At 44.2% G+C, this 24802-nt stretch overlaps 1 protein-coding gene across 1 annotated transcript in view; it reads right to left on the bottom strand.

Moving 5' to 3' along the window:
* Positions 1-24802, bottom strand: part of zdhhc17 (zinc finger DHHC-type palmitoyltransferase 17) — a 128338-nt gene that overhangs the window by 91132 nt on the left and 12404 nt on the right. The window contains exon 3 of the mRNA XM_043708813.1: positions 16757-16862. Within this exon, the coding sequence (XP_043564748.1) occupies positions 16757-16862 (106 nt within the window). The remainder of the gene's footprint in view (positions 1-16756; positions 16863-24802) is intronic.

Genomic DNA, 24802 nt, shown 5'->3' with positions numbered 1-24802 from the left:
GAGGATTCTCTAAAGGTAAATATGCAGGTTGAGTCCGTGATTAAGAAAGCGAATGCAATGTTGTCTCTTATCTCAAGAGGGTTGGAATATAAAAGCACTGTTGTGCTACTGAGACTTTATAAAGCTCTGGTTAGGCCCCATTTGGAGTACTGTGTCCAGTACCTCAGGAAGGACATACTGGCACTGGAACGTGTCCAGCGGAGATTCACATGGATGATCCCTGGAATGACAGGTCTAACATATGAGGAACGGCTGAGGATACTGGAATTGTATTCGTTAAGATTAAGGAGATTAAGGGGAGACTTAATAGAGGCGTACAAAATAATACATGGCTTGGAAAAGGTGGATGCTAGGAAATTAAACGAGGAAAACGAGGAGACTAGGAGTTAGGCGAGGAGACTAGGACCCGTGGACACAGCCTTAGAATTAGAGGGGGTCATTTCAGAACAGAAATGCGGAGACATTTCTTCAGCCAGAGAGTGGTGGTCCTGTGGAATTCATTGCCGCGGAGTGCAGTGGAAGCCGGGACGCTAAATGTCTTGGCAAGGCCGAGATTGATAGATTCTTGTTGTCTAGAGGAATTAAGGGCTACGGGGAGAACGCTGGTAAGTGGAGCTGAAATGCGCATCAGCCATGATTGAATGGCGGAGTGGACTCGATGGACCGAATGGCCTTACTTCCACTCCTATGTCTTATGGAACCTGATTTAGGCAGATAGAATCATGAGGGGTGGAGACAGGGTGGACAGCAAGAAACCTTTTCCCAGAGTGGAGGGGTCATGAGTTCTAAGTGAAAGGGGAAAAATTTCAGGTAGATATACAGGAAGGGTGGTGGGGGTCTGGAATGCGTTGCCAGCGGAGGTGGTAGGGGAGGGAATAATAGTATCATTCAAGATGTATCTAGACAGATACATGAATGGGCAGGGACCAAAGGGATATAGATCCTTAGCAAATAAGACGGCAGGTTTAGATAGAGGATATGGATCGGTGCAGGCTTGGAGGGCTGAAGGGCCTGTTCCTGTGCTGTAATGCGCTTTGTTGTTAATAAAAAAGGGACAAAATTGACTGTGGAAATAAATTGACAAGAAATATAAAATACTAAACAGCAAGAGATTCTGTGGGTGTGAGAAAATAAAGACAGTAGCTGAAGGCAGTGTGCGATCCTTAGAGGAAGTGACTTGGAAATTTATAATCAGGAACAGGGAAATGGCAGATAACTTAAAACAGCTTTTTGCATCAGTCTTCATGGTCGAGCATACTACAAACATCCCAAAGGTAACAGATAAGCACTATGTTAATGGAAGGAAAGATCATGTAACAGCTTCTATCATGAAGGCCCAAGCATTTGACAGAAGGGACTAAAGGAAGTCAAGTCATCAGGACCTGATGGCCTGCATCAAAGGGCTTTAAATGAAGTAGCTTCAAAAATAGCATTTCCAAAAAACATTCATTGAGATGCCACCTCGGAGTTTGCAGAGCCTTTCGCTTTGATCATTGTGTCACCATTGTCTACAGGAATACTGCCAGAAGACTGGAGGATAGCAAATGTTGTCCCCTTATTCAAGGAGGGGAGAAGAGACAACCCTGGTAATTATAGACCAGTGAGCCTTACTTCTGATGTGAGAAAAGTTTTGGAAAGGGTTATAAGTGATAAGATTTCAGAAAAGATTTACAAGGATGTTGCCAGGGTTGGAGGATTTGAGCTATAGGGAGAGGCTGAACAGGCTGGGGCTGTTTTCCCTGGAGCATCGGAGGCTGAGGGGTGACCATAGAGGTTTACAAAATTATGAGGGGCATGGACAGGGGTCATGGAGTCCAGAACTAGAAAGCATAGGTTTAGGATGAGAGGGGAAAGATATAAAAGAGACCTTAGGGGCAACTTTTTCACACAAAGGGTGGTACGTGATGGAATGAGCTGTAGAGGATGTGGTGGAGGCTGGTATAATTGCAACATTTAAGAGGCATTTGGATGGGTATATGGATTGAAGGGCTTGGAGGGATATGGGCCGGGTGCTGGCACGTGGGACTAAATTGGGTTGGGATATCTGGTTGACATGGATGGGTTGGACTGAAGGGTCTGTTTCCATGCTGTACACCTCTATGACTATTTATAATCATCAAGAAAGGAATATGTTGGTTCAGGAGAGTCAACACTGTTTTGTGATGGGTAGGCTGTGCCTCACAAACGTTATTGAGTTCTTTGAGAAGGTGACTAAACAGGTGGATGAGGGTAAAGTCGTTGATATGGTGTACATGGATTTCACAAAGGCGTTTGATAAGATTCCCCATGGTAGGCTATGGCAGAAAATACACAGGCATTGGAATAAGGGTGATTTAGCATTTTGGATCAGCAATTGGCCAGCTGAAAGACGACAGAGGGTGGTGGTTGATGGGAAATGTTCATCCTGGAGTTCAGTTACTAGTGGTGTAGCACAAGGATCTGTTTTGGGGCCACTGCTGTTTCTCATTTTTATAAATAAGCTGAATGAGGATGTAGAAGGATGGGTTAGTAAATTTGCAGATGACACTGAAGTCAATGGAGTTGTGGACAGAATGGAAGGATGTTGCAGGTTACACAGGGACATAGATAAGCTGCAGAGCTGGGCTGAGAGGTGGCAAATGGAGTTTAATGCGGAAAAGTGTGAGGTGATTCACTTTGGAAGGAGTAACAAGAATACAGAGTACAGGGCTACTAGTATAAATAAGGAAGGCCCGTGACAACTGTACATAGTGTTGGTGAAACCATATCTGGAGTACAGCTTTGGTCCCCGTTTTTAAGAAGCGATACACTGGCATTGGAGACAGTTCAAAAGAGATTCTCCAGACCAATTCCTGGGATTAAGGGGTTGACTTATCAAGAACAACTAAACAGGCCTTTATTCATACTGAAATATACAGTTGCATGAGTGGAAAAAGAGCTGAAGTAGGAGGGAGGGCTTCAGATATCTGGATCACTGAAATCTCTTCCAGGCTGGAGAGATCTGTACAAGAAGGATGGGTTGCACCAAAACTGGAGGGACACCAATATTCGTGCAGGGAGATTCACGAGTGCCATAAGAGGGGTTTTAAACTAGTGCAGCTGGGGATGGGAACAAGAGCTGTCGGCTCTTGTTATATGGATTGCTTTAGAAGGTCCAAGTTAAATCAAGTGAGTCCTGATTTCGGAAGAACAGACAGGGCCAGTTTAATGAACACAGCAGGTCAGGCTGCCAGAAAATGCATTTATGTAAGAAGTACAAAAGTAAGGCAGCTGAGCTTAGACCTGCATTAGAACATGCAACAACCATATTGTAGACATAATAGAAAGTTGGCTAAAGTTTAAAGTCACACAAAACCAGGTTATAGTCCAACAGGTTTATTTGAAATCTCAAGCTTTCAGAACATTGAAGTGACTTCATAACCTGGTTTTGGGATGACTTCTAAATGTGTTCACCACCAGCACCTCCACATCAGAAACTTGTTTGAAAGAAGGGCAGGATTGTCAGCTCAATTTTCTGGGGTTTACATGTTCCAAGTGTGACACACGTGGTTGTAAAAGGCATGGGTCAGTTGCATTACTGATCAAAGGAGATTGTTACAACTGCACTAAAAGAGGAAATCTTAGAGAGTTCATCCAGCAGGGTCATAGGAGTTCAACTCCTTAATAAGAAAGATGCAATTATTGTGATGGGGTTATACAAGAGATCGCCCAATAGCCAGCAGGAGATAAAGGAACAGATATGTAAGCAGATCATGAAAAAGACACCTGCGTTGTTGTAGTGGATGATTTCAACTTCCCCAACATTGACTGATACTGTCTTCGTGCCAGGAGCTGATATGGGGCAGAATTTCTTCAATGAATTCTGGAGGGCTTCCTGAACCAGTATGTAGATAGTCCAACTGGAGAAGGGGCCATATTAGATCTTGTATTGGGGAATGAGCTGGGCCAAGAGACCAGATTTTTAATGGGGGAGCATTTTGGAACAGTGATCATAATTCCATCAGTTTCAAAGTGGTTTTGGATAAGGGTAAGATTGTTCAAGGCTTGCGCAAACATTTATAGCTCGGGTGCCGGTTGTCATGGTTGTGGGTATGTTCCCCAAGCTGGGAAGTTGAGTTGCAGACATTTCATCCCCTGTCTCGGTGACATCTTCAGCGCTTTGGAGCCTCCTGTGAAGTGCTGCTTACTGCGCCCTCTGGAATTTATTTGGTTCCATTCCTGCTGCTTCCAGTTACCGGTTCTGGTTGTTCGTTGCAGTGACCATATACTGGATAAGACTGGTCCTTGGAAAAAGGCTAATTACAATAGTTTTAGGCAGGAACTGGAGAAATTAGATTGAGGACAGCAGATGGAAGGTAAATCCACATTTGATTTGTGGGAGTCTTTTAAATGAGAGTTGACCACCCACTAACTGGAAAACGAAAGCCTCATCTTCCTTCTCGAGTCACACAAACCATACAGCATCAACACAGACTTCACTAATTTCCAAATCTCCACCCCATCCCCCAACTTCATCCCAGATCCAACCTTCCAACTTAACACTGCCCTCTTGGCCTGTCCATCTTCCTTCCCATCTATCAGTTCCACCCTCCCTATAGACCTATCACAATTATCCTCCATCTGCTCCACCCATGGCCTTCCAATCTACCTTGCCCACAGCCCCATCTCTCTATTTATCTCTCATCCCCTTTCCCTTCCACATTCCTAATGAAGGGCCCATGCCTGAAATATCGAATCTCCTGTTCCTCGGATGCTACCTGACCTGTTGTGCTTTTTCAGCACCACACGATTCACCTCTGACCAGGGTTCAGGACCAGCATGTTTTGTGAGGATGCAGGATAAAGATGGCAAGATTTAGAAACCCTGGATGACAAGATATTGAGGAGTTAGACTCAATGAAAAATGAAGCATATGTAATGCCTGCACTGCCATTCCGCCACCACCGTCAACACTGGAACAAACCAACATTGAAGTCGCTGATCCTCAGGTGCCACCTTTGCTACTTGGCCGATCATCTTCTGCCACTATCTCGCCTACGCTGGATCAGCCAACATCAAAGTAGCATCTCTTGCTGCTTTGCCCACCTCAATGTTGCTATGATGCCTTTATGCCACCACTATTGCTGGACCCAATAACAACAAAGTCACCAAGCCTCAGGTGCCAGCTTTTGCCGCTGGGCCTATCTCACTAACATGACCTCTGCTAATGTAGCAGCTGCCAATTCTAGCTCCCATGCTTGCTCTAGAAAAGTAAGTAGGGGCGTAATAATTTCTGTGCTGGAACCGGCTGAGGTGCTTGCCCGAGTCCTGGCAAGAGACTGTTCAAGCTCCACGGTAGACTCGCTTGAAGTCCGCATGCTAGGCTGTCACTGTTACTGATATCATCTCAACAAGGTATGTAAATAAACAAAAGGTGACAGAAAAAAGAAATGCGGTTGAAGTAGACGAAATCCGGCTCAGGGGCCCTAAGCTACCGCCCTCTTGGACCACACGGTCTGTGACAAATACCAATTTAAAAATCCAAAGGCTGTTACGAGGCATCCTTTTAATCCACTGGGCATCTGATGTCAGCTTGTCCTTCAAAATGATCAAATCTGGCTACTCTAAAAGGTAGGTAACATTGTCTAACCAGTCAGCAAACACGATACAGTTCAAATTTTTGAACTCTGAGGTAGGAGTAAAAACCAAAACTTGTTTGCAACATAAACACTTCCAAATTTCCATTTTCCAAGTTTATATTCCAAACAAAACAAGAATTGTCCAATTTGTCCCACTCTTCTGCTATTGCCCTAAAAACCTATAAATTTTTCCCCTTGAAGTACTTACCTGATAACTCTTCAAAAGAATCAGCTTCCACAGCCTTTCAGCAGCATTTTCCAGATTACAACATGTAAAATATAGCATTCTCACATAAAAGACGACATCAAGGTGTAGAGTTTAATTGCTTCACAGGCTCTCATTTAAATACCCCACTGGGCTTTATATTTTGGTTGCTCAGATTTTCCTAGTCTTAGTTTGGTCTTTCCCATGAGAATTTAGTCAAACACATCTATCAAGAGATTGTCTATTCAAACAAGCTTGCAATTCAAAGAAGCATGAAAGCTGAATACAGGAATATGGTTGACCGTGCTTTTCACAGTCAACTTGCCTTCTTCATGTTCTAGCTCAATGAGATGATTCAGACTTTGGTGTACTGTGTTATGGACGAGGCCAGACCATTCAAAACATTCTTAAGCAGGCAGCCCAGACCATAACTTCGCAATTTGTTTCAGTAAGTGGCTGGCACAATTGCAACATTTAAGAGGCATTTGGATGGGTATATGAATAGGAAGGGTTCAGAGGGATATGGGCTGGATACTGGCAGGTGGGACTAGATCGAGTTGGGATATCTGGTCGACATGGACGGGTTGGACCGAAGGGTCTGTTTCCATGCTGTACATCTCTATGACTTTATGACAGTGAAAATTACCCGGATTAGGTTAGCAAGATTTAAAACAGACAAAATGTTTATTCACAAACTTACACAATGAAACACAAAGAACAGAATAAAGAACCTCCACAGAACTCAAGTCTATCCAAATGAGACTTAAGTATGCTGATCCGAATATATACAACAGTCTCAATAAGCAAACCCCCTTTAAAACACAGTTCAAAGGGTCAGATACTTACAGGTTGAAGTTAGAAGGGCTGAAGGGAGAGTTTCCACACAGCTCACTGTTGAACTCCCAACCAGTTCTGGACGGAACTAAACTGCTCACCTCAGCTAGAGAGCTGACCACTCCCCTTTCATTTCACAGGTCATTTCTAAAACATGACCACTTTGGCCTGAAGTCTCATCTGTTTACATATAAACAAAAAGGCCTCTCAATACCCTTTAATCTCTGCACCAAACCAGATTAGTTGGAACGAAGAGCAGTTTATTACCCCTCTGAAAAAAACCAAGGACAGTAATCTTGAGAAAAGGAACAGCTTTTAGAGAAAGAAAAGGAGTAGCTTTGTGACAATTGTGGTTGTTCAACTTCAGCCAGCTGGCAGGTGTTTCTCTTTCCACCAGTTCCAGACATCTCTTCACAATATTCACCAGTGAGTCCTCACACACATTAGATGAAGTAGTGAAGGCATGTAAAGAGACAGATCAGATCATACACTGATGTTGATGGTGCCCAACTGTATCTAAGCATTACATTGCCCATCTCATCCATTGTCTGAGTTGTCAAGCTATTTATCCAACATCTAGTCTTGGAGGAGTCACAATTTCTTCCTATTAAGTACTGGGAAATATCAAAGTCACCATCTTCAACCACCACTATATCCTGGTTACAAATTTCATCCTTCTTCCCAGTCACAGGCTCATGCCAAATCATGTTGTTCACTATCTCAAATTTTATTCAAACATAAACTAAGTTTCTGGTTTCACAGGATGCTCATACTTAGGACTGAGAATCGGAGAAATTCTCTATCCCAAGAGTTGAGTGTCTTGTGGAGGCAGTTACATTGAACATTTTTAAGGTGTGGGTAGATAGATTCTGAACTAACAAGGAAGTAAAATATCATCTGCAACAGATTGGACATGTAGTTGATGCTATGATAAAGTGAGGACTGCAGGTGCCTGGAGATCAGAGTCAACAAGTGTGGTGCTAAAAAAGCACAACCGGTCAAACAGCATCTGAGGAGCAGGAGAGTTGACGTTTCATGCTGTACATCTCTGACTTTATGACAGTGAAAATTACCTGGATTAGGTTAGCAAGGTTTAAAACAGATAAAATGTTTATTCACAAATTTACACAATGAAACACAAAGAACAGAATAAAGAACCTCCACAGAACTCAAGTCTATCCAAACTAGATTTAAGTATGCTGATCCAAATATATACAACAGTCTCAATAAGCAAACCCCCTCATCAGGATTCCTGATGAAGAGTTTGTGCTTGAAACGTCGGCTCTCCTGCTCCTCAGATGCTGCCTGACTGGCTGTGCTTTTCCAGCACCACACATTTCGACATGGAGTTGATGCCACAATCAAATCAGCCATCATCTTATTAAATGGAAGAGTGGGCATGAGGGACCTAACTGCCTATTCTTGGCCCTATTTCACGTAGAATCACAGAGATGTACAGCACAGAAACAGACCCTTCAGTCCAAACCGTCCATGCTGACGAGATATCCCAACCCAATCTAGTCCCACCTGCCAGCACCTGGCCCATATCCCTACAAACCCTTCCTATTCAAAACCCATGTTCAAGTTTTGATGAATCCAACGTTAAATTGATTCGTGCTGCAGGAATCTGGATGATAAATATTTGCATGCATCTGCTAGATCTGGGTGTACACGACAGGTCTCCCAACAGCCAGCAGCAGACAGAGGAGAGAATACGTAGAATGATATTAAAAAAAACAGCAGAGTTATTGTGGTGATTAGATTACTTACAGTGTGGAAACAGGCCCTTCGGCCCAACAAGTCCACACCGACCCGCCGAAGCGTAACCCACCCAGACCCACCCGTAACCCATTCTCCTACATTTACCCCTTTACCTAACACTACGGGCAATTTAGCGTGGCCAATTCACCTAACCTGCACATTTTTGGACTGTGGGAGGAAACCGGAGCACTCGGAGGAAACCCATGCAGAGACGGGGGGAATGTGCAAACTCCACACAGTCAGTCGCCTGAGGCGGGAATTGAACCCATGTCTCTGGCGCTGTGAAGCAGCAGTGCTAACCACTGTACCACCGTGCCGCCCACGGTGATTTTAATGTCCCCTATATTGACTGCAGCTCCCTTCGTGATAGGGGCAGAATTTTTAAGGACCTTTAGGAGGGTTTCTTGACAGTATGTAAACTGTCCAACTGGGGAAGGGGTGACACTGGATTGGTTTTGGGAAATGAGCCTGCCTAGGTGAGTCAAGTTTCAATAGGGGAGCATTTTGACAGCAGTGACCATAATGCCGTGAGTTTTACGATACACATGGATAGGGATAACAACAGTCCTCGGGTGAAGGTATTAAACTCGGGGAAGGTGAACCACAACATTATTAGGCAGGAACTGGAGAATGTTGACTGGAGGCACTGTTTGAGGGTAAATCCACATTGGACATGTGGGAGTATTGCAAACGACAATTGATAAGAGTTCAGGAATGGTACATTTCTGCGAGAACAAAGGATAGGTGCAGCAAGTTACGAGAACCATGGATGACCAGGAATGTTATGACTTTGGTCAAAAAGTCAAAGGAAACATGGTTAAGGTCTTGTAGGATGGGAACTGACAAAGCCCTTGAAATATACAAGAAAGTCAGGAAAGAACTGAAACAAGGAATTAGAAGGGCAAAAAGGGGTCATCAAAAGTCAATAGCAAACAGGATAAAAGAGAATCCGAAGGCTTTTTACACATATATTAAAAAGCAAGAGGATAGCCAGGGAAAGGGTTGGCCGACTCAAGGACAAAGGAGGGAATCCATATGTGGAACCTGAAGAGATAGATCAGGTCCTCAATGAATACTTGGTATCAGTATTAACCAAAGCGATGGAATTAGTGGAGGAAGATCTCAGGTTGGGAGTGTCAAATTTCTCATCCAAGTTGCTATTCAAAAGGAAGAAGTATTGCGCATCTTAACAAGTATTAAGTTAGTTAAAACCCCAGGTCCACGAGACACAAGACCAGAATTCGGCCATTCAGCCCATCGAGTCTGCTCCGCCTTTCAATCATGGTTGATAAATGACAACCCCATTCCCCGCTTTTTCCTCCTAAGTCTTGGTGGCCTTGACAATCAAGAACCTACTTATCTCTCTCTGAAATCTCTGTCTCCAGGTCTCCTCAATGACATGGCCTTCTGTGGCAATGAATTTCATAGATTCACCACTTTCTGACTGAAAATGTTTCTCCTACTAAAGGGTTCTGAAGGATTCTCCTTTCACTCTAAGGCTGCGCCCTCAGGTCTAGTCTCTCCTGCCAATGGAAACACCTTTCAAATGTCCACTCTGTCCAGGCCATTCAGTATTCTATCAGATACCCTTCCTCCTTCTAAACTCTAAGGAGTATTGAGTGATAAGAGTCATACAAATTGGAGACAGGCCCTTGGCCCAAACTGCTCCATGCTGACCAAAATGTTTTTAACCCCATTTCCATTCACTTGGCCCATATCCTTCCTATCCTTTCCTATCTACGTATTTATCCAAACGCCTCTTCGGAATTGTTAATGTACCCACCTCAATCAAGTCCTCTGGCAACTCATTCCAAATATGTACCACCCTCTGTGTAAAAACATTGCCCCTGAGGTTGCTTTTTATTCTTTGCCCTCTGGCCTTCAACTGATGCCCTCTTGTCCTCAATTCCCCAACCCTGGAAAAAAAGACTGAGACCTTTCACCTTATCTATGTCTCTCATGATCTTATACACCTCCATAAGGTACTCGCTCAGTGTCCTACACTCTGAAGAAAAAAGTCCTTGCTTACCCAATTTTCTCCTGTAACTCAGTCCATTGAGTTCTGGCAATATCCTTGCAAATTTCTTTTGCACTCTTCCCAGTTTAATAACATTCTTCCTCTAGCAAGGAGAACAAAACTGAACACAATACTCCAAGTGCGGCCCCACCAACATCCTGTACAACTGCAACAAAACTTCTCAACTTCTATACTCAATGCCCTGACTGATGAAAGCCCAGTGTGCCAAAAGCCTTCTTCACTGCCCGGTCTACCTGGGACTCCACTTTCAGAGAACAGTGAATCTAAACTCAAATATCCCTCTGTGCCACCACACCCCTTAAGGCTCCACCATTCACCATGAAACTCCTACCTTGATTTGACTTTAAAAGATGCAAGACCTCACACATATCCATGTTAAACTCTATTGCCAACTTCTGATAACCTTAACCACTGTCAACATTCCCGCCTATTTTCATGTCATCAGCAAATTAACTAATCATGCCTTGTACATTCTCATCCAAACCATTGATGTGCTTAACAAAACCATTGATGTGGATAACAAACAGACAGGGACCCAGCAGTGACCCCGAGGCACCCCACTAGCCACAGGCCTCCAGTCCGACAAGTATCCTTCCACGATTACCCTCTGCTTCCTACTATCAAGCAAATTGTGTTTCCAGTTTGCCAGCTTGCCCTGGATTCCATGTGATCTAACTTTCCAGAACGGCCTATCATGTGGCCTCACTGAAATCCATATAGATTATGTCTACTGCCCTGCCTTCATTAACCTTTCTGGTCACTTCATCAAAGAACTCTAACAAATTTGTGATGCAGATTTGTAGACCCACAGTCCTCAAATGTTCCTCATGTGTTAAGTCTTTCATTCCTTGTATCATTCTCGTGAACCTTCTCTGGACTTGGTTCATGCCAGTACATGCTTCCTGAGGTACAGGTCTGAAAATCGCTCACAATACTCTAAATGTGGTCTGAGCAGAGCCTTCTAAAGCATCAGAAGTACATCCCTGCTTTCATATGCTAGTCCTCTCAAAATAAATACCACACTGTATTTGCCTTCCTCACACCGACTCAATCCGCATGTTACCTGAAGAGAATCCTGGAATTGAACTCCCAAGCCCCTTTGCACTTCAGATTTTTAAAGTTTCTCTACATTTAGAAAATAGTGTATATCCATTAGTCTTCTGACCAAAGTGCATGACCTCACACATTCCCCTGCTGTATTCCATCTGCCACTTCTTTGCCTACTCTCCTAACCTGCACATTGTGAGGACTGCAGATGCTGGAGATCAAAGTTGAGAGTCTGGTGCTGGAAAAGCACAGCAGGTCACGCAGCATCTGAGGAGGAGGAGAATCAACATTTTGGGCATAAGCCCTTAATCAGAAATGAAGCTTGTGGGCCATGGGGACTGAAAGATAAATGAGTCGCTGAGAATGTGATAGATAGATGAAGGTGGGAGAGAAGGCACTACGCAGGAGAGGAGGGTGGAGCAGGAAGGACAGTGGACAGGTCAAGAGGATGGTGCCAAGTTGAAAGGTTGGGACTGGGATAGAGTAGGGGGAGGGGAAATGGGGAAACTGGTGAAATCCACATTAATCTGTGTGGTTGCAGTGTCCCAAGGCGGAAGATGAGGTGCTCTTCCGCCAGGCGTCGGGTGGTTAGGGTTTGGCGATGGAGGCAGCCCAGAACCTGCATGTCCTTGGTGTGGTGGGAGGGGCTGTAAAAGTGTTCAGCCATGGGGCGGGTGTCCCAGAGATGTTCTCTGAAATGATCTGCAAGTTGGCATACTGTCTCCCAATGGGGAGGCGAGCACAATGGGTGCAACGGATACAGTACATCTTATTTATGGAAGTACAGGTAAATTTCTGTCGGATGTGGAAGGATCCTTGAGGGCCTTGGGCAGAGGTGAGGGGGGAGGTGGGGCAGAGGTGAGGGGGGAGGTGTGGGTGCAGGTTTTGCACTCCTTGCAATGGCAGGGGAAGGTGCCGAGTGTGGGGTGTCAGCTGGTGCGTAGCTTGGATCTGACAAGGGAGAAACCATTCGCTCCGCAACTTTCAGAGAACATCACTGGGACACCCGCACTAACCAACCCCACTGCCCCATGGCTGAACACTTTAACTCCACCCCCCACTCCTTCTCCACCAAGGACATGCAGGCCCTCTGTCGCCTCCATCGCCAAACTCTCAACACCAGATGCCAAGAGGAAGGATGCCTCACCTTCCACCTTGGAACCCTAAAACCACAGGGGATTAATGTGGATTTCACCAGTTTCCCCTCCCCCCACCTTATCCCAGTCTCGACCTTCCAACTCGGCACCACCCTCTTGAGTCCTGGTTGAGGCCCTCCCTATGGGTATGGAACTTCGGGTCAGACAGCAGCGAAAAGTGGCCGAGCAGAGGCTGATAGCTAAGTTCTATACCCATAGGGAGGGCCTCAACCGGGACCTTGGATTCATGTCATACTCCAGGTGACCACCATTGCACTATACACACACACACCCTTACAGACATTCACGCATCCTCTCACAGACTTAAGACACTCTACACTCACTCTCACAAACCCCCAAGACAGACAGACACACACACACACACAAAGACCCACATGCACATATATTTTGTGGGGTGAATTTGTACTTGCAGAGTTACATTGTACTTTGCTCAAAAACTGCATGAATTCATGTAAAACTCTTATCTCACTTTTTAGATTAGAATCAATCTAAATATCATGGCATAGACAGAGAACACAGGGGGCTAACACCTTCAACATATTGTCTAGCTAACACCAATTGTTACAGTTAACCTGAGAATACAACTTCTAAAAAACATTTTGTGACTTACACATGAAAGAAGTGAAACTATCATGGTATTTAAACAGATGAAAAACTCAACAGACAATCAAGGTATTTTTCAATGTATAATTTCAGTTACATCACACTGTAAATTTTTGCTATAAATTCTGTGCCTTACAATTGTGTCCTCCACAACCACCTGAAGGAGTGGCGTGCCGAAAGCTAGTGCTTCCAATTAAACCTGTTGGACTATAACCTAGTGTCATGTGATTTTTAACTTTGTACACCCCAGTCCAACACCGGCATCTCCAAATCATGTTTAAAGGCAAGTTTTAAGGCTATAGACTTTCTCAGCAAGTGACAGAGCAAAGTGTGCAGAGGATTGTGAATCTTTGCAGAGGAACATAGATACATCAAGTGAATGGGCAAAGTGCTGGCAGATGGAATATAATGTTAGTAAATGTGAAGTCATACATTTTGGTAGGAATATAGTAACAGCAAAATAGATTATTACGTAAATGGTAAAAAGTTGCAGCATAGTGATTTGCAGAGAGACCTGGGTATCCTTGTGCATGAATTGCAGAAGGTTGGTCTACAGGTACAAGTAGGTGAGAATGAGTACTGCAGATGCTGGAGATTAGAGTGGTGCTGGAAAAGTACAGCAGGTCAGGCAGCATCCGAGAAGCAGGAAAATCAACGTTTCGGGCAAAAGCCCTTCATCAGGAATAAACGAGTAATTAGAAAGGCAAATGCAATTTTGTCCTTCATTGCTAAAGGGGTTGAGTTTAAAAGCAGAGAAGTTATGTTGCAGCTGTACAAGATGTTGGTGTGGCCACACCTGAAGTACTGTGTGCAGACTTGGTCTCCTTACTTAAGAAAGGATGTACTGGCACTGGAGGGGGTGCAGAGGAGGTTCACGAGGTTGATTCTGGAGTTGAGGGGATTGGCTCTTAAAGTCGACCCCCCCCCACCCGTTAATGAAAGCCAAAACACCATATGCTTTCTTAACAACCCTATCCACTTGGGCGGCAACTTTGAGGGATCTATGCACTTGTACACCAAGATCCTTCTGTTCCGCCACACTGCCAAGAATCTTGTCTTTAATCCTATATTCAGTATTCAAGTTCGACCTTCCAAGATGCATCACTTCACATTTATCCAAGTTGAACTCCATCTGCCATTTCCCAGCCCAGCTCTGCATTATGTCTATGTCGCGCTGCAGCTTGCAACAACCCTCGATACTATCAAAGCACCTCCAACCTCTGTCATCTGCAAATTCACTAAACCCCCCTCAACCTCCTCATCCAAGTCATTTATAAAAACTACAAAGAGCAGAGGCCCAAGAACAGTGGCAATGATGTATATGGACTTCAGCAAGGCATTTGATAAGGTTTCTCATTGTACGCTCATTCATAAAGTCAGGAGGTATGGGATACAGGGAGATTTGACTGTCTGGATTCAGAATTGGCTGACAGAAGGGAGAGAGTGGTTGGAGTTCAGTGTTGAGTGGTGTCCCACATGGCTCTTATAGAGTCATAGAGATGCACAGCACGGAAACAGACCCTTCAGTCCAACTCGTCCATGCCGACCAGCTATCCCAACCCAATCTTGTCCCACCTGCCAGCACCTGACCCATTACGCTCCAAACTCTTCCTCTTCATATTCCCATCCAGATGCTTTTTAAATGCTACAATTGTACTAGCCTCCACCACTTCCTCTGGCAGCTCATTCCATACACGCATCACCCTCTGTGTGAAAAAGCTGCCCCTTAGGTCTCTTTTCTCGACGGAAGACTGACTAGTCTGTAATTGCCAGAGATTTCCCTATTCCCGTCTTGGAAAGAGGAACAACATTGGCCTCCCTCTAATACTCCAGTACGACTCCTGTGGAGAGTGAGGAATCAAAGATTCATCGGAATTCAGAAGAATGAAGGGGGATCTTATAGAAACATGCAAAATTATGAAGGGAGTTGATAAAATAGAAATAAATAGGATGTTTCCAATGATAGGTGAAACCAGGACAAGAGGGCATGGCCTCAAGATTAGAGGAAGCAGGTTTAGAACTGAACTGAGAAGGAGCTTCTAAACCCAGAGGGTTGTTAATCTATGGAATTCCTTGCCCAGGGAAGTAGTTGACACCACCTCACTCATAGCTTTTAAAACTAAGATATATACTTTTTTGAAAAATAAAGGAACTGAGTCCACGAAAGATTAGCCATGATCTTATTGAGTGGCAGAGCAGGCTCGAAGGGCCAGACAGCCTACTCCTGCTCCTGGTTCTTATGTTCTTAGACACGGTCCCTCATGGCAGACATATACAAAAGGTGAAGTCGCACGGTATCAGGGGTGAGCTGGCAAGATGGATACTTAGTCATAGAAGACAGGGTAGCCATTGAAGGATGCTTTTTGGAATGGAGGGTTGTGACTAGTGGTGTTCCACAGGGACCAGTGCTGGGACCTCTGCTGTTTGTGATCTACATAAATGATTTGGAGGAAAACATAGCTGGTGTAATTAGTAAGTCTGCAGACGATACAAACATTGGGGAGTTGCGGATAATGAGGAGGATTGTCAGAGGATACAGCAGGACATCTCTATGACTCTATATCAGTTGGAGGCATGGGCAGAAAAATGGCAGAGTTTAGTCTGAACAAATGTGAGGTGATATGTTTTGGAAGGTGAAGTACAGGTGTAAATTATACAGTGAATGGAGGAACCCTTAGAAGTATTGAAATGTGGAAAGATCTGGGTGTGCAGGTCCACATATCACTGAGGGTGGCAACGCAGGGAGATAAGGGAGTACGAAGGCCTATGGCATGCTTGCCTTCATTGGAAGGGATTGAGTATAAGGCTGGGCAAGTTATGCTGCAGTTTTATACAACTTTAAGTGAGGCCACACTTGGAATATTGTGCACAGTTCTGGTCACAACACTACCAGAATGATGTGGATGTTTTGGAGAAGCGACAGAAAAGATTTCCCATGATGTTGCCTGGTGTGGGGGATTTGAACTATGAAGAAAGATTGGAAAGACTGGATTGGTTTTTCACTAGAGCACAGGAGGTTGAGGGGCGACCTGATAGACGTTTATAAGATTGTGATTGGCATGGATAGATGGAAAGTATGGGGCTTTTTCCAGGGTGGAAGGGTGAATTACTCAGGTGCACAGGTTCAAGGTACTTTGGGGGTGGGGGGTTTAAAAGAGATGTGCGAGGAAGGTTTTTCACACAAAGGGTGGTGAGTGCCAGGATCAGACTGACAGACGAGGTGGTGGAAGCAGACACAATAGCATTCAAGAAGCAGCACTCCTGGACAACATGTGAATACAAAAGTAATAGAGGGATACGGATTCTCTAAGTGAAGAGGGTTTTACTATGGAAGGACAAAATGTGCTGGCACATATTTGGAGGGTTCCTGTGCTGTATTGGTCTTAGCTCTGTTCCAATCCAATGGTGGTTCTCTCTGCTGTAATTTCCAAAGTTATTTTCTTTAATTTTAATCACCAAGTCTGACAAAATACAGCATGGAGCGCAAAAATATTATGAAATCATTTAGTACTTACTGTGTGGCTTTGACAATGTCCCAGGTGCTGTAGTCATCGATATGGCCTTTCCGTGCCAGGGATTCACTGTAGCCATGACTGTAATGGCTTTGAGTCTTTACATCCTATTTTGTACCAAAAAAATAAAACATCCCAAAAATCAGTGCATGAAATAAAGAAAGATTTACCAATGCTTAAATCGACACATCCTTTATTGTGAAAGTTTTGAGACACGAAAGTCAAACGTGCCTTCAACTATGATAGGAAGCAAAAGTGTGTCATAAATCACAGAATCCAGAAGCCCAGCTGGATGCTTTGGGAACACAGGCTCAAATTCCATCATAGTGGAATTTAATGCAATTAATGAAACTCAAACTGGAAGCTAGTTTCAGTAAAGGTGATTTATAGGCTGCTGTAAAATCTAATTTGTTTTGCCTAATGCTCTTTTGGAAAGGAAATCTGTCGTCCTGATCTGGTCTAGTTACGTATGACTCCAGATTCTCAGCAATTACAATCATCTCTCAACTGAGTTCAATACAAATGTTTTGTTGATCGCTCTGCTACAAGCATTTTCTATTCTATTAAACACTTGTCCATCTCAACTGTTGAGTTGAAATCATAGAAACCCTACAGTGTGGAAACAGGTGCTTTGGCCCAACAAGTCCACACTGACCCTCCAAAGAGTAACCCGCCCAGACCCATTCCTCTACATCTAACACATCCCTGAACATTATGGGCAATTTAGCATGGCCAATTCACCTAACTTGCACATCTTTGGATTGTGATAGAAAACCCACGCAGACACGGGGAGAATGTGCAAACTCCACACAGACCATCACCCCAGGCTGCAATCGGACCCGGGTCCCTGGCGCTGTGAGGCAGCAGTGCTAACCACTGAGCCACCGTGCCGCCCCAGAAATGGACCTCACAAGCATTGATGTTCATCTGCATTTTGCTATTTCAGAACATCCACCACAAGACTCCGAAAATAAGGGAGCCAATTCAATGGCAATAGTTGTATGCTCACAAAGTAAGATTTAAAGATGGATCAGGGAGCATAGCAAAAGTGTCCTGAAACCTAACAAACCTTTTTCTCTATCTGAAATATCAAAATAACAAAGGTAGACTATTTGACCCACTCCACCTTTCATCATGACTGTACCTTTGTTCTTTGTTCATTCACAGGAAGAGGGCATCGCTGGCTGAGCCAGCATTTATTTCCCATCCCTAATTGCCCAGTGGGCAGTTAAGAGTCAACCATATTGCTGTGGGTATGGAGTCACATGTAGGCCAGACCAGGTAAGGATGGCAGTTTCCTTCCCTATAGGACATTACAGGTGGGTTTTTCCAACATTCCCCATTGTATTATTTGAGATGAGATTAGGTTTTATTGTCACATGCACCTGAGTACAGTGAAAAGAATGCAGAGATTATTGGCTCCCAGTCACAGCATACTCACTAAGGTTCTCACCCTTGTTTCCAAACTTCTATGGCTTCCCTGATGCTAACTTTGTAAAATAAAGTCCCACAATCAAACTCAATTTTAATTGCATCACCATTGGTTACCATGCCTTCAGTTGCTTCTCTATTTCACTTACCTTCTATCAGAATGTCCTTACAATCTACCTCGGTGGTCAGGCTTTTAGTTACCTGACATAATAGCTCCTTGTGGCTCAGTTTGAAATTTTGTTTGTCACATTGCAGTTCATAGAGTCATAGGGATGCACAGCATGGAAACAAGCCATTCCATTCTATCCAAACTTTCCAGCAAAAAGATACCAGTATAAAGCCACTAAAAAGGAAGCTCCAGCTCTGCAGCATTTGCAACTCTCAAATACAAGCAACAAAATGCATCAAATTACAAGTTCATAACAGAGCAGAGACTACGATTTTAAAATGCACTCCAGACCAGGTTCAGAGAATCAAAGCCCAACTATCTTCAGCTGCATCAACAATTAGCTTCCCTGTCATAAGTGGCAATGTTCACTGATGTTTAACAATGTTCAGCACCATGCACAATTCCATTATTCACAGATACTTCAGCAATACATGGACAATATCCAAATTTGGTCTGAGCAACAAGGAATATTCCAAGCACATAGGTGACAGGAAATTATATATCCAACAAGAGATAATATAAACACCACCCCATGATAATTAATGACATTACCATCACTGAATTCCCCACTATCAACATCCTGTGTTATCATTGACCAGAAAATGAACTGGACCAGCCACATCAGGGGAATCAGAGGCCAGGAATCCTGCAAATTTAACTCACCGCCTGACTTCCCAAAACCTGTCTGCCATTTACAAGACACAAGTCAGCAGTTTGACAGAATATGCCTCACTGGCCGAGCTGAATGCAGCTCAACAACACTCAGGAAGTTGGACATCAAACATGCAAAGCATCAAGGTAGCCCATTTAATTGGCCTTTCATCCGCTATTTTCAATATTCACTCCCCCATCACCAAAACACAGGAGCAGCAGCATGTACCACCTACAAGATGCACTGCAGAAATGTACCAAGACTCCTCCCAACAGCACCTTCCAAACCCATGACCATTACCATCTCGAAGGACAAGAGCAGCACATCCATGGGAACACATTCACCTACAAGTTCCCCTCCAAGCCACTTACCATCCTGACTTGGAAATACATCACTGCTCTTTACTGTTGCTGGGGCAGAATCCTGGATCTCCCTCCCAAACAGCACTGAGGGCATCCCTGAAAAAAACAGCACTGAGGGCATCCCTGAGCCACATAGACTGCAGTGGTTCAAGAAGGCAGCTTACCATCATGACGATTTTAACTCCCTTAATAAGAAAGATTCCCTTATATAGCCTCAACATCTGTGCAGGACTGCAAGGTCCATAACTCAGATTAAAACTGGAAGTGGGCATTTGGGATAGCACGATAAGACAGTGAATGGAGATTCTTAAACATTCAATTATTAATGGCTAGATTAAAAAAATTATTTGCAAATTAATTGGGGGGGGGGGGTGGTAAAGACACTGAATTATTCATTAAAGCTAGGAGAAAAAAAACTAAGATTGGTGGATCCTGCTTCCAGCTGCAATAAATCCTGTATCCAGTGGATAATGATGCAGGATAGATGATTGATACAACCTATTCCAGGCCTGTGCTAAGGCTACATTTTTCAGCCTGTGAGAGTCACAAAAGTGTGGTGCTGGAAAAGCACAGCCGGTCAGGCAGCATTTGAGGAACAGGAGAGTCCTCGGATGCTGCCTGACCGGCTGTGTTTTTCCAGCATCACACTTTTTTGACTCCGATCTCCAGCATCTGCAATCCTCATTTTTTACAGCCTACTGGTCCTGTTTGAATGAGGAAATCCTTCAACAAGACTGTTTGCGACTCATAAATAACAACACCAATATCCATTCTTAACAGCAACAGTATTTGAAAATTTACATATCAAACTCCAAAGCATGCAGGTATGGAGCCCATGATAAATCGGGAGTTTGACGCTTACGAGATACAGAATTTTCCATTTCCACAAATGTGGTGTAAATTGATAAGGAAAGTTTGAGAATCACCTTTGTACCAAACTCTGTAACTGCAGAAACAATTTACATTCAGCCCAGACCTTTACATTGTGCAAATCATGTTGACACTGAGATTGCCATTGTCGAGACTTCAAGTCAGATGCCCCGAAACTTGGGCAGTTGTACCATGGCACCAATTTGTCATCTTGAAATATTACCAGTTTCCAATTGCAACATGAGCACTTAGATTTCGTAACAAGGTCATACTTCCCAAATTTTCAATTTTCCATCTTTGAGTGCACAGAAACAAAATTTAAAACAAGTCTGACAGAAGTGTGAATATGGCACATCAGTATTATTGCATGTCTAAATATCCCACTTCAATATTTTTTATATCATTCCTGGGATATGGTAATCACTAGTATTCATCTTCTAACCTCAATTCCTGAGGTGCTGGTGTGCTGTCACCGTGAATGACTATTGTCAGTGTGTCGAAGGCATCTCCACAGTGCTGTTCAATCAGACGTTTCAAACTTTGGCTTAGAATGACAGAGGTGCAGCCAGTTTTGAATCTGGCATCAAGTTTGAAGAGGAATTTCGAGGCAAGGACATTTCCATGAATCGAACAGCACGAAATTTGATGGGATTGAGGACAGAGGTCAGGGGAGAAGTCTTAAGTTACTGCATTGTATCAACAGACATCTGTCACTGTGAGAGTTTTGAAGGAAATGAATGGTGCACTATTCATGCAGGTAAATTTATCCTGGGGCGGGGGGGGGGGAATGGCAAGCTTTGAGTGTTGTTGGAGCTGTATCCATTCAGGCAAGTGGGGAAACATTTCATCACATTCCTGACTTGCACCTTGTAAATGATGGACAGACTTTAAGGAGCCAGGAAGGCATCCACTCAGCAAAAGATTCTCCACTTTCAGACCTATTCTTATAGCAAGCTGTATGACTGGTCCAATTGGCTTTGTTGTAAGTGGTGATTCCCCTTTCGGCCGCCTCCAAATGTCAATAGTGAGAGACCGTTGCTAAAGTTAACATTTCATTTACAGCACACAATCAGGACATTCAGACCAGCTGACCCATGCTAACATTAACATTCTTCATTAACATCCCCATATCTTTCATCAAACTCTCTTAGCAGATGTTTTCTTCTTTTCTCGCTCATGCTTAATCAGCTATCCCTTAAATGTGCTGTGCCACATACAACGAACAAAGAACAATACTACACAGGAAAAGGCCCTTCAGCCCTCCAAGCCTGCACCAACACATTTTGCCCTTCCATACTAAAACTATCTTCACTTACAGGATTCATAACCCTCTATTCCCTTCCTATTTGTGTATTCATCCAGGTGCTTCCTGAATGCTACTATTGTGTCTGATTCCACCACCTTCTCTGGCAACACATTCCAGGCACTCTCCACCTTTTGTATGTAAAACGTGCCTCGCATATCTCTCTCAAATTCCCCCCTCGCACCCTCAACCGGTGTTGCCTCACAAATGACCCCTTCACCCTTGGAAAAAGTCTTATACTTTCCACTCTATCCGTGCTATTCACAATCTTAGAAACATTTATTAGATCGCCCTCATCCTCTTGCATTCCAGTGAAAACAATCCCAGTTTACCCAACCTTTGTTCATAGCTAAAATCCCCCACACCAGGCAATATCCTCATAAACCTTTTCTGTAGCCTTTCCAAAGCATCCATATTCTTCTGGTAGTGCGGTGATGACAACTGTACGCAATATTCCAAGTGTGGCCTAACTAAAGTTATATAAAGCTGAAGCATAATTTGCCTATCCGTACACCTATCTATCGGTATGTGAGGAATAAAAGGATGATTAGGGTAGGAATAGGGCCAGTCAAAGACAGAAGTGGGAAGTTGAGTGTGGACCCTGTAGAGATTGGAGAAGTGCTAAACGAACATTTCTCATCGGTTTTCACTCAGGAAAAGGAGAATATTGTAGAGAAGAATGAGGTACGAGATATTAGACGAGAACGGATCGAGATTAGTTACGCACAGGTGTTATCAATTCTAGGAGGAGTCAAAGTAGACAAGTCCCCTGGGCCGGATGGGATTTATCAGAGGATTCGCTGGGAAGCTAGGGACGACATAGCAGAGCCTTTGGCTTTGATATTTGAGTTGTCATTGTCTACAGGCTTAGTACCAGAGGACTAGAGGATTGCAAATGTTGTGCCCTTGTTCAAGAAGGGCAGTAGAGATGACCCAGGTAATTATAGTCCAGTGAGCCTTACGTCTGTTGTAGGAAAGGTTTTGGAAAGATTATAAGAGATAAGATTTATAATCATCTAGCAAGCAACAATTTGATTTCAGATTGTCAACATGGTTTCGTCAAGGGCAGGTCTGTCTCACAAACCTCATTAAGTTTTTTGTGAAGGTGACCAAGCATGTGGATGAGGGTAGGGCAGTTGATGTGGTATACATGGACTTCAGCAAAGCCTTTGATAAGGTTCCACATGGTAGGCTACTGGAGAAAATGCAGAGGCATAGAATTGATGGTGATTTAGCAGTTTGGATTAGAAACTGGCTTTCTGTAAGAAGGTTGCAAGTGGTGGTCGATAGAACATGTTCAGCCTGAAGTCTGGTCACTAGTGGTGTGCCACAAGGATCTGTTTTGGGACCACTGCTGTTTGTCATTTTTATAAATGACTTAGACGCAGGCATAGGTGGATGGATTAGTAAATTTGCAGACGACACTAAAGTCGATGGAGTAGTGGACAGTGTGGAAGAATATTACAGGTTGCAGGGAGACTTGGATAAACTGCAGAATTGGGCCGAAAGGTGTCAAATGGAGTTCAATGCAGCTAAATGTGAGGTGATGCACTTTGGGAAGAATAACAGGAAGGCAGAGTACTGGGTCAATGGAAAGATTCTTGGTAGTGTGGATGTGCAGAGGGATCTTGGGGTCCATGTACATAGACGCCTGAAAGTTGCCACCCAGGTTGATAGTGCTGTTAAGGAGGCATATGCTGTGTTAGGTTTCATTCGTAAAGGGATTGTGTTCCAGAGCCGCAATATCATGCTGCAACTATACAAAACGCTGGTGCGGCCACACTTGCAATATTGTGTACAGTTCTGGTCCCCATATTTCAGGAAGGATGTGGAAGCATTGGAAAAGGTGCAGAGGAGATTTACCAGGACGTTGCCTGGTCTGGAGGGAAGGTTTTATGAGGAAAGGCTGAGAGGCTTTGGTCTGTTCTTATTAGCAAGAAGGCAGCTACTTTGGGATTTGATAGAGACTTGCACGATCCATTTTGTCAGAGCGACGAGGACAGAAGGAGGAATGAAGCTAGGGCTGGGGGAAGGGTAAGTTTTCCCGCATAAAAAGGGACTTATCTCAGGAGTCGGGCCTCCATTTTGCTAGAGCGGCGAGGAGAGAAGGAGGAGTGAAGCAAGGACTGCCAGGAAGGTAAGGGCTTAATTTATATTTGGGCAGTGGCCCCGAGATACTACACGTGTAGTATCTCCCTCCTGTCCCCCACCCCCCCCTCCTCTAACCAGAAGAAAAAGACCCTGTAAGGTAAGGCTTTCATTTCTTATCTTTTTTTTCATTTAGTTTAGTGCATTGTTTGGTTTTAGTGAGTTCATATAAAGCTAAGCTGATATGGCAGGGGACCTCAGACCCATGGCATGTGACTCTTGCTTGATGTGGGAGCTTAGGAACATGTCGGACGTTCTTGACTCCTACACTTGCAAGAAGTGTGTCCAGCTGCAGCAGTTGTTTGACATGACGGCTCTGGAGCTGCGGATGGACTCACTGTGGAGCATCCGCGATGTTGAGATAGCACGTTTAGTGAACTGGTCACACTGCAGGTTAGAATTGCTGAGGGAGACAGTGAATGGGTGACCAAAAGGCTAAGAAAGTGTTGGAATGCAGTGCAGGTGTCCTCTACGGTCATCTCCCTCCAAAACAGATATACCGTTTTGGATACTGTTGGGAGAGATGGCTCACCAGGGGAGGGCAGCAGTTGTCACGATCATGGCACCGTGGCGGGCACTGCTGTTCAGGAGGGCGAGAAAAAGACGCGTAGGGCCATTGTCACAGGGGATTCTATTGTGAGGGGTGGAGATAGGCGATTCTGTGGCCGAAAACGGGACTCCCGGATAGTAAGTTGCCTCCCAGATGCTCAGTTCAGGGATGTCACTGATCGGCTGCAGAGCATTCTAAAAGGGGAGGGTGAACAGCCAGTTGTCTTGGTGTATATAGGCACTAACGATATAAGAAGAAAATGAAATGAGGTCCTGAAAGAAGAATTCAGGTAGCTGGGGGAGAAGTTAAAGGTGAGGACCTCAAAGGTAGTGGTCACGGGATTACTACCAGTGCCACGTGCCAGTCAGTGTAGAAATGAAACAATGGGCAGGATGAACACGTGGTTTGAGAGATGGCGTAGGACGGAAGGGTTCAGATTTTTTGGATATTGGGACCGATTCTGAGGAAGGTGGGACTATTACAAAAGGGTCGGTCTGTATCTGAACCAGACTGGAACCAATGTCCCTGTTGGAGTTTTTGCTACTGCTGTTGGGGAGGTTTTAA

Source organism: Chiloscyllium plagiosum, chromosome 19 (genome assembly GCF_004010195.1).
Source record: "Chiloscyllium plagiosum isolate BGI_BamShark_2017 chromosome 19, ASM401019v2, whole genome shotgun sequence".
NCBI classification, from domain to species: domain Eukaryota; kingdom Metazoa; phylum Chordata; class Chondrichthyes; order Orectolobiformes; family Hemiscylliidae; genus Chiloscyllium; species Chiloscyllium plagiosum.
Note: the sequence above shows the minus strand (reverse complement) of the source record. Positions and strands in the feature narration are given on the sequence as shown.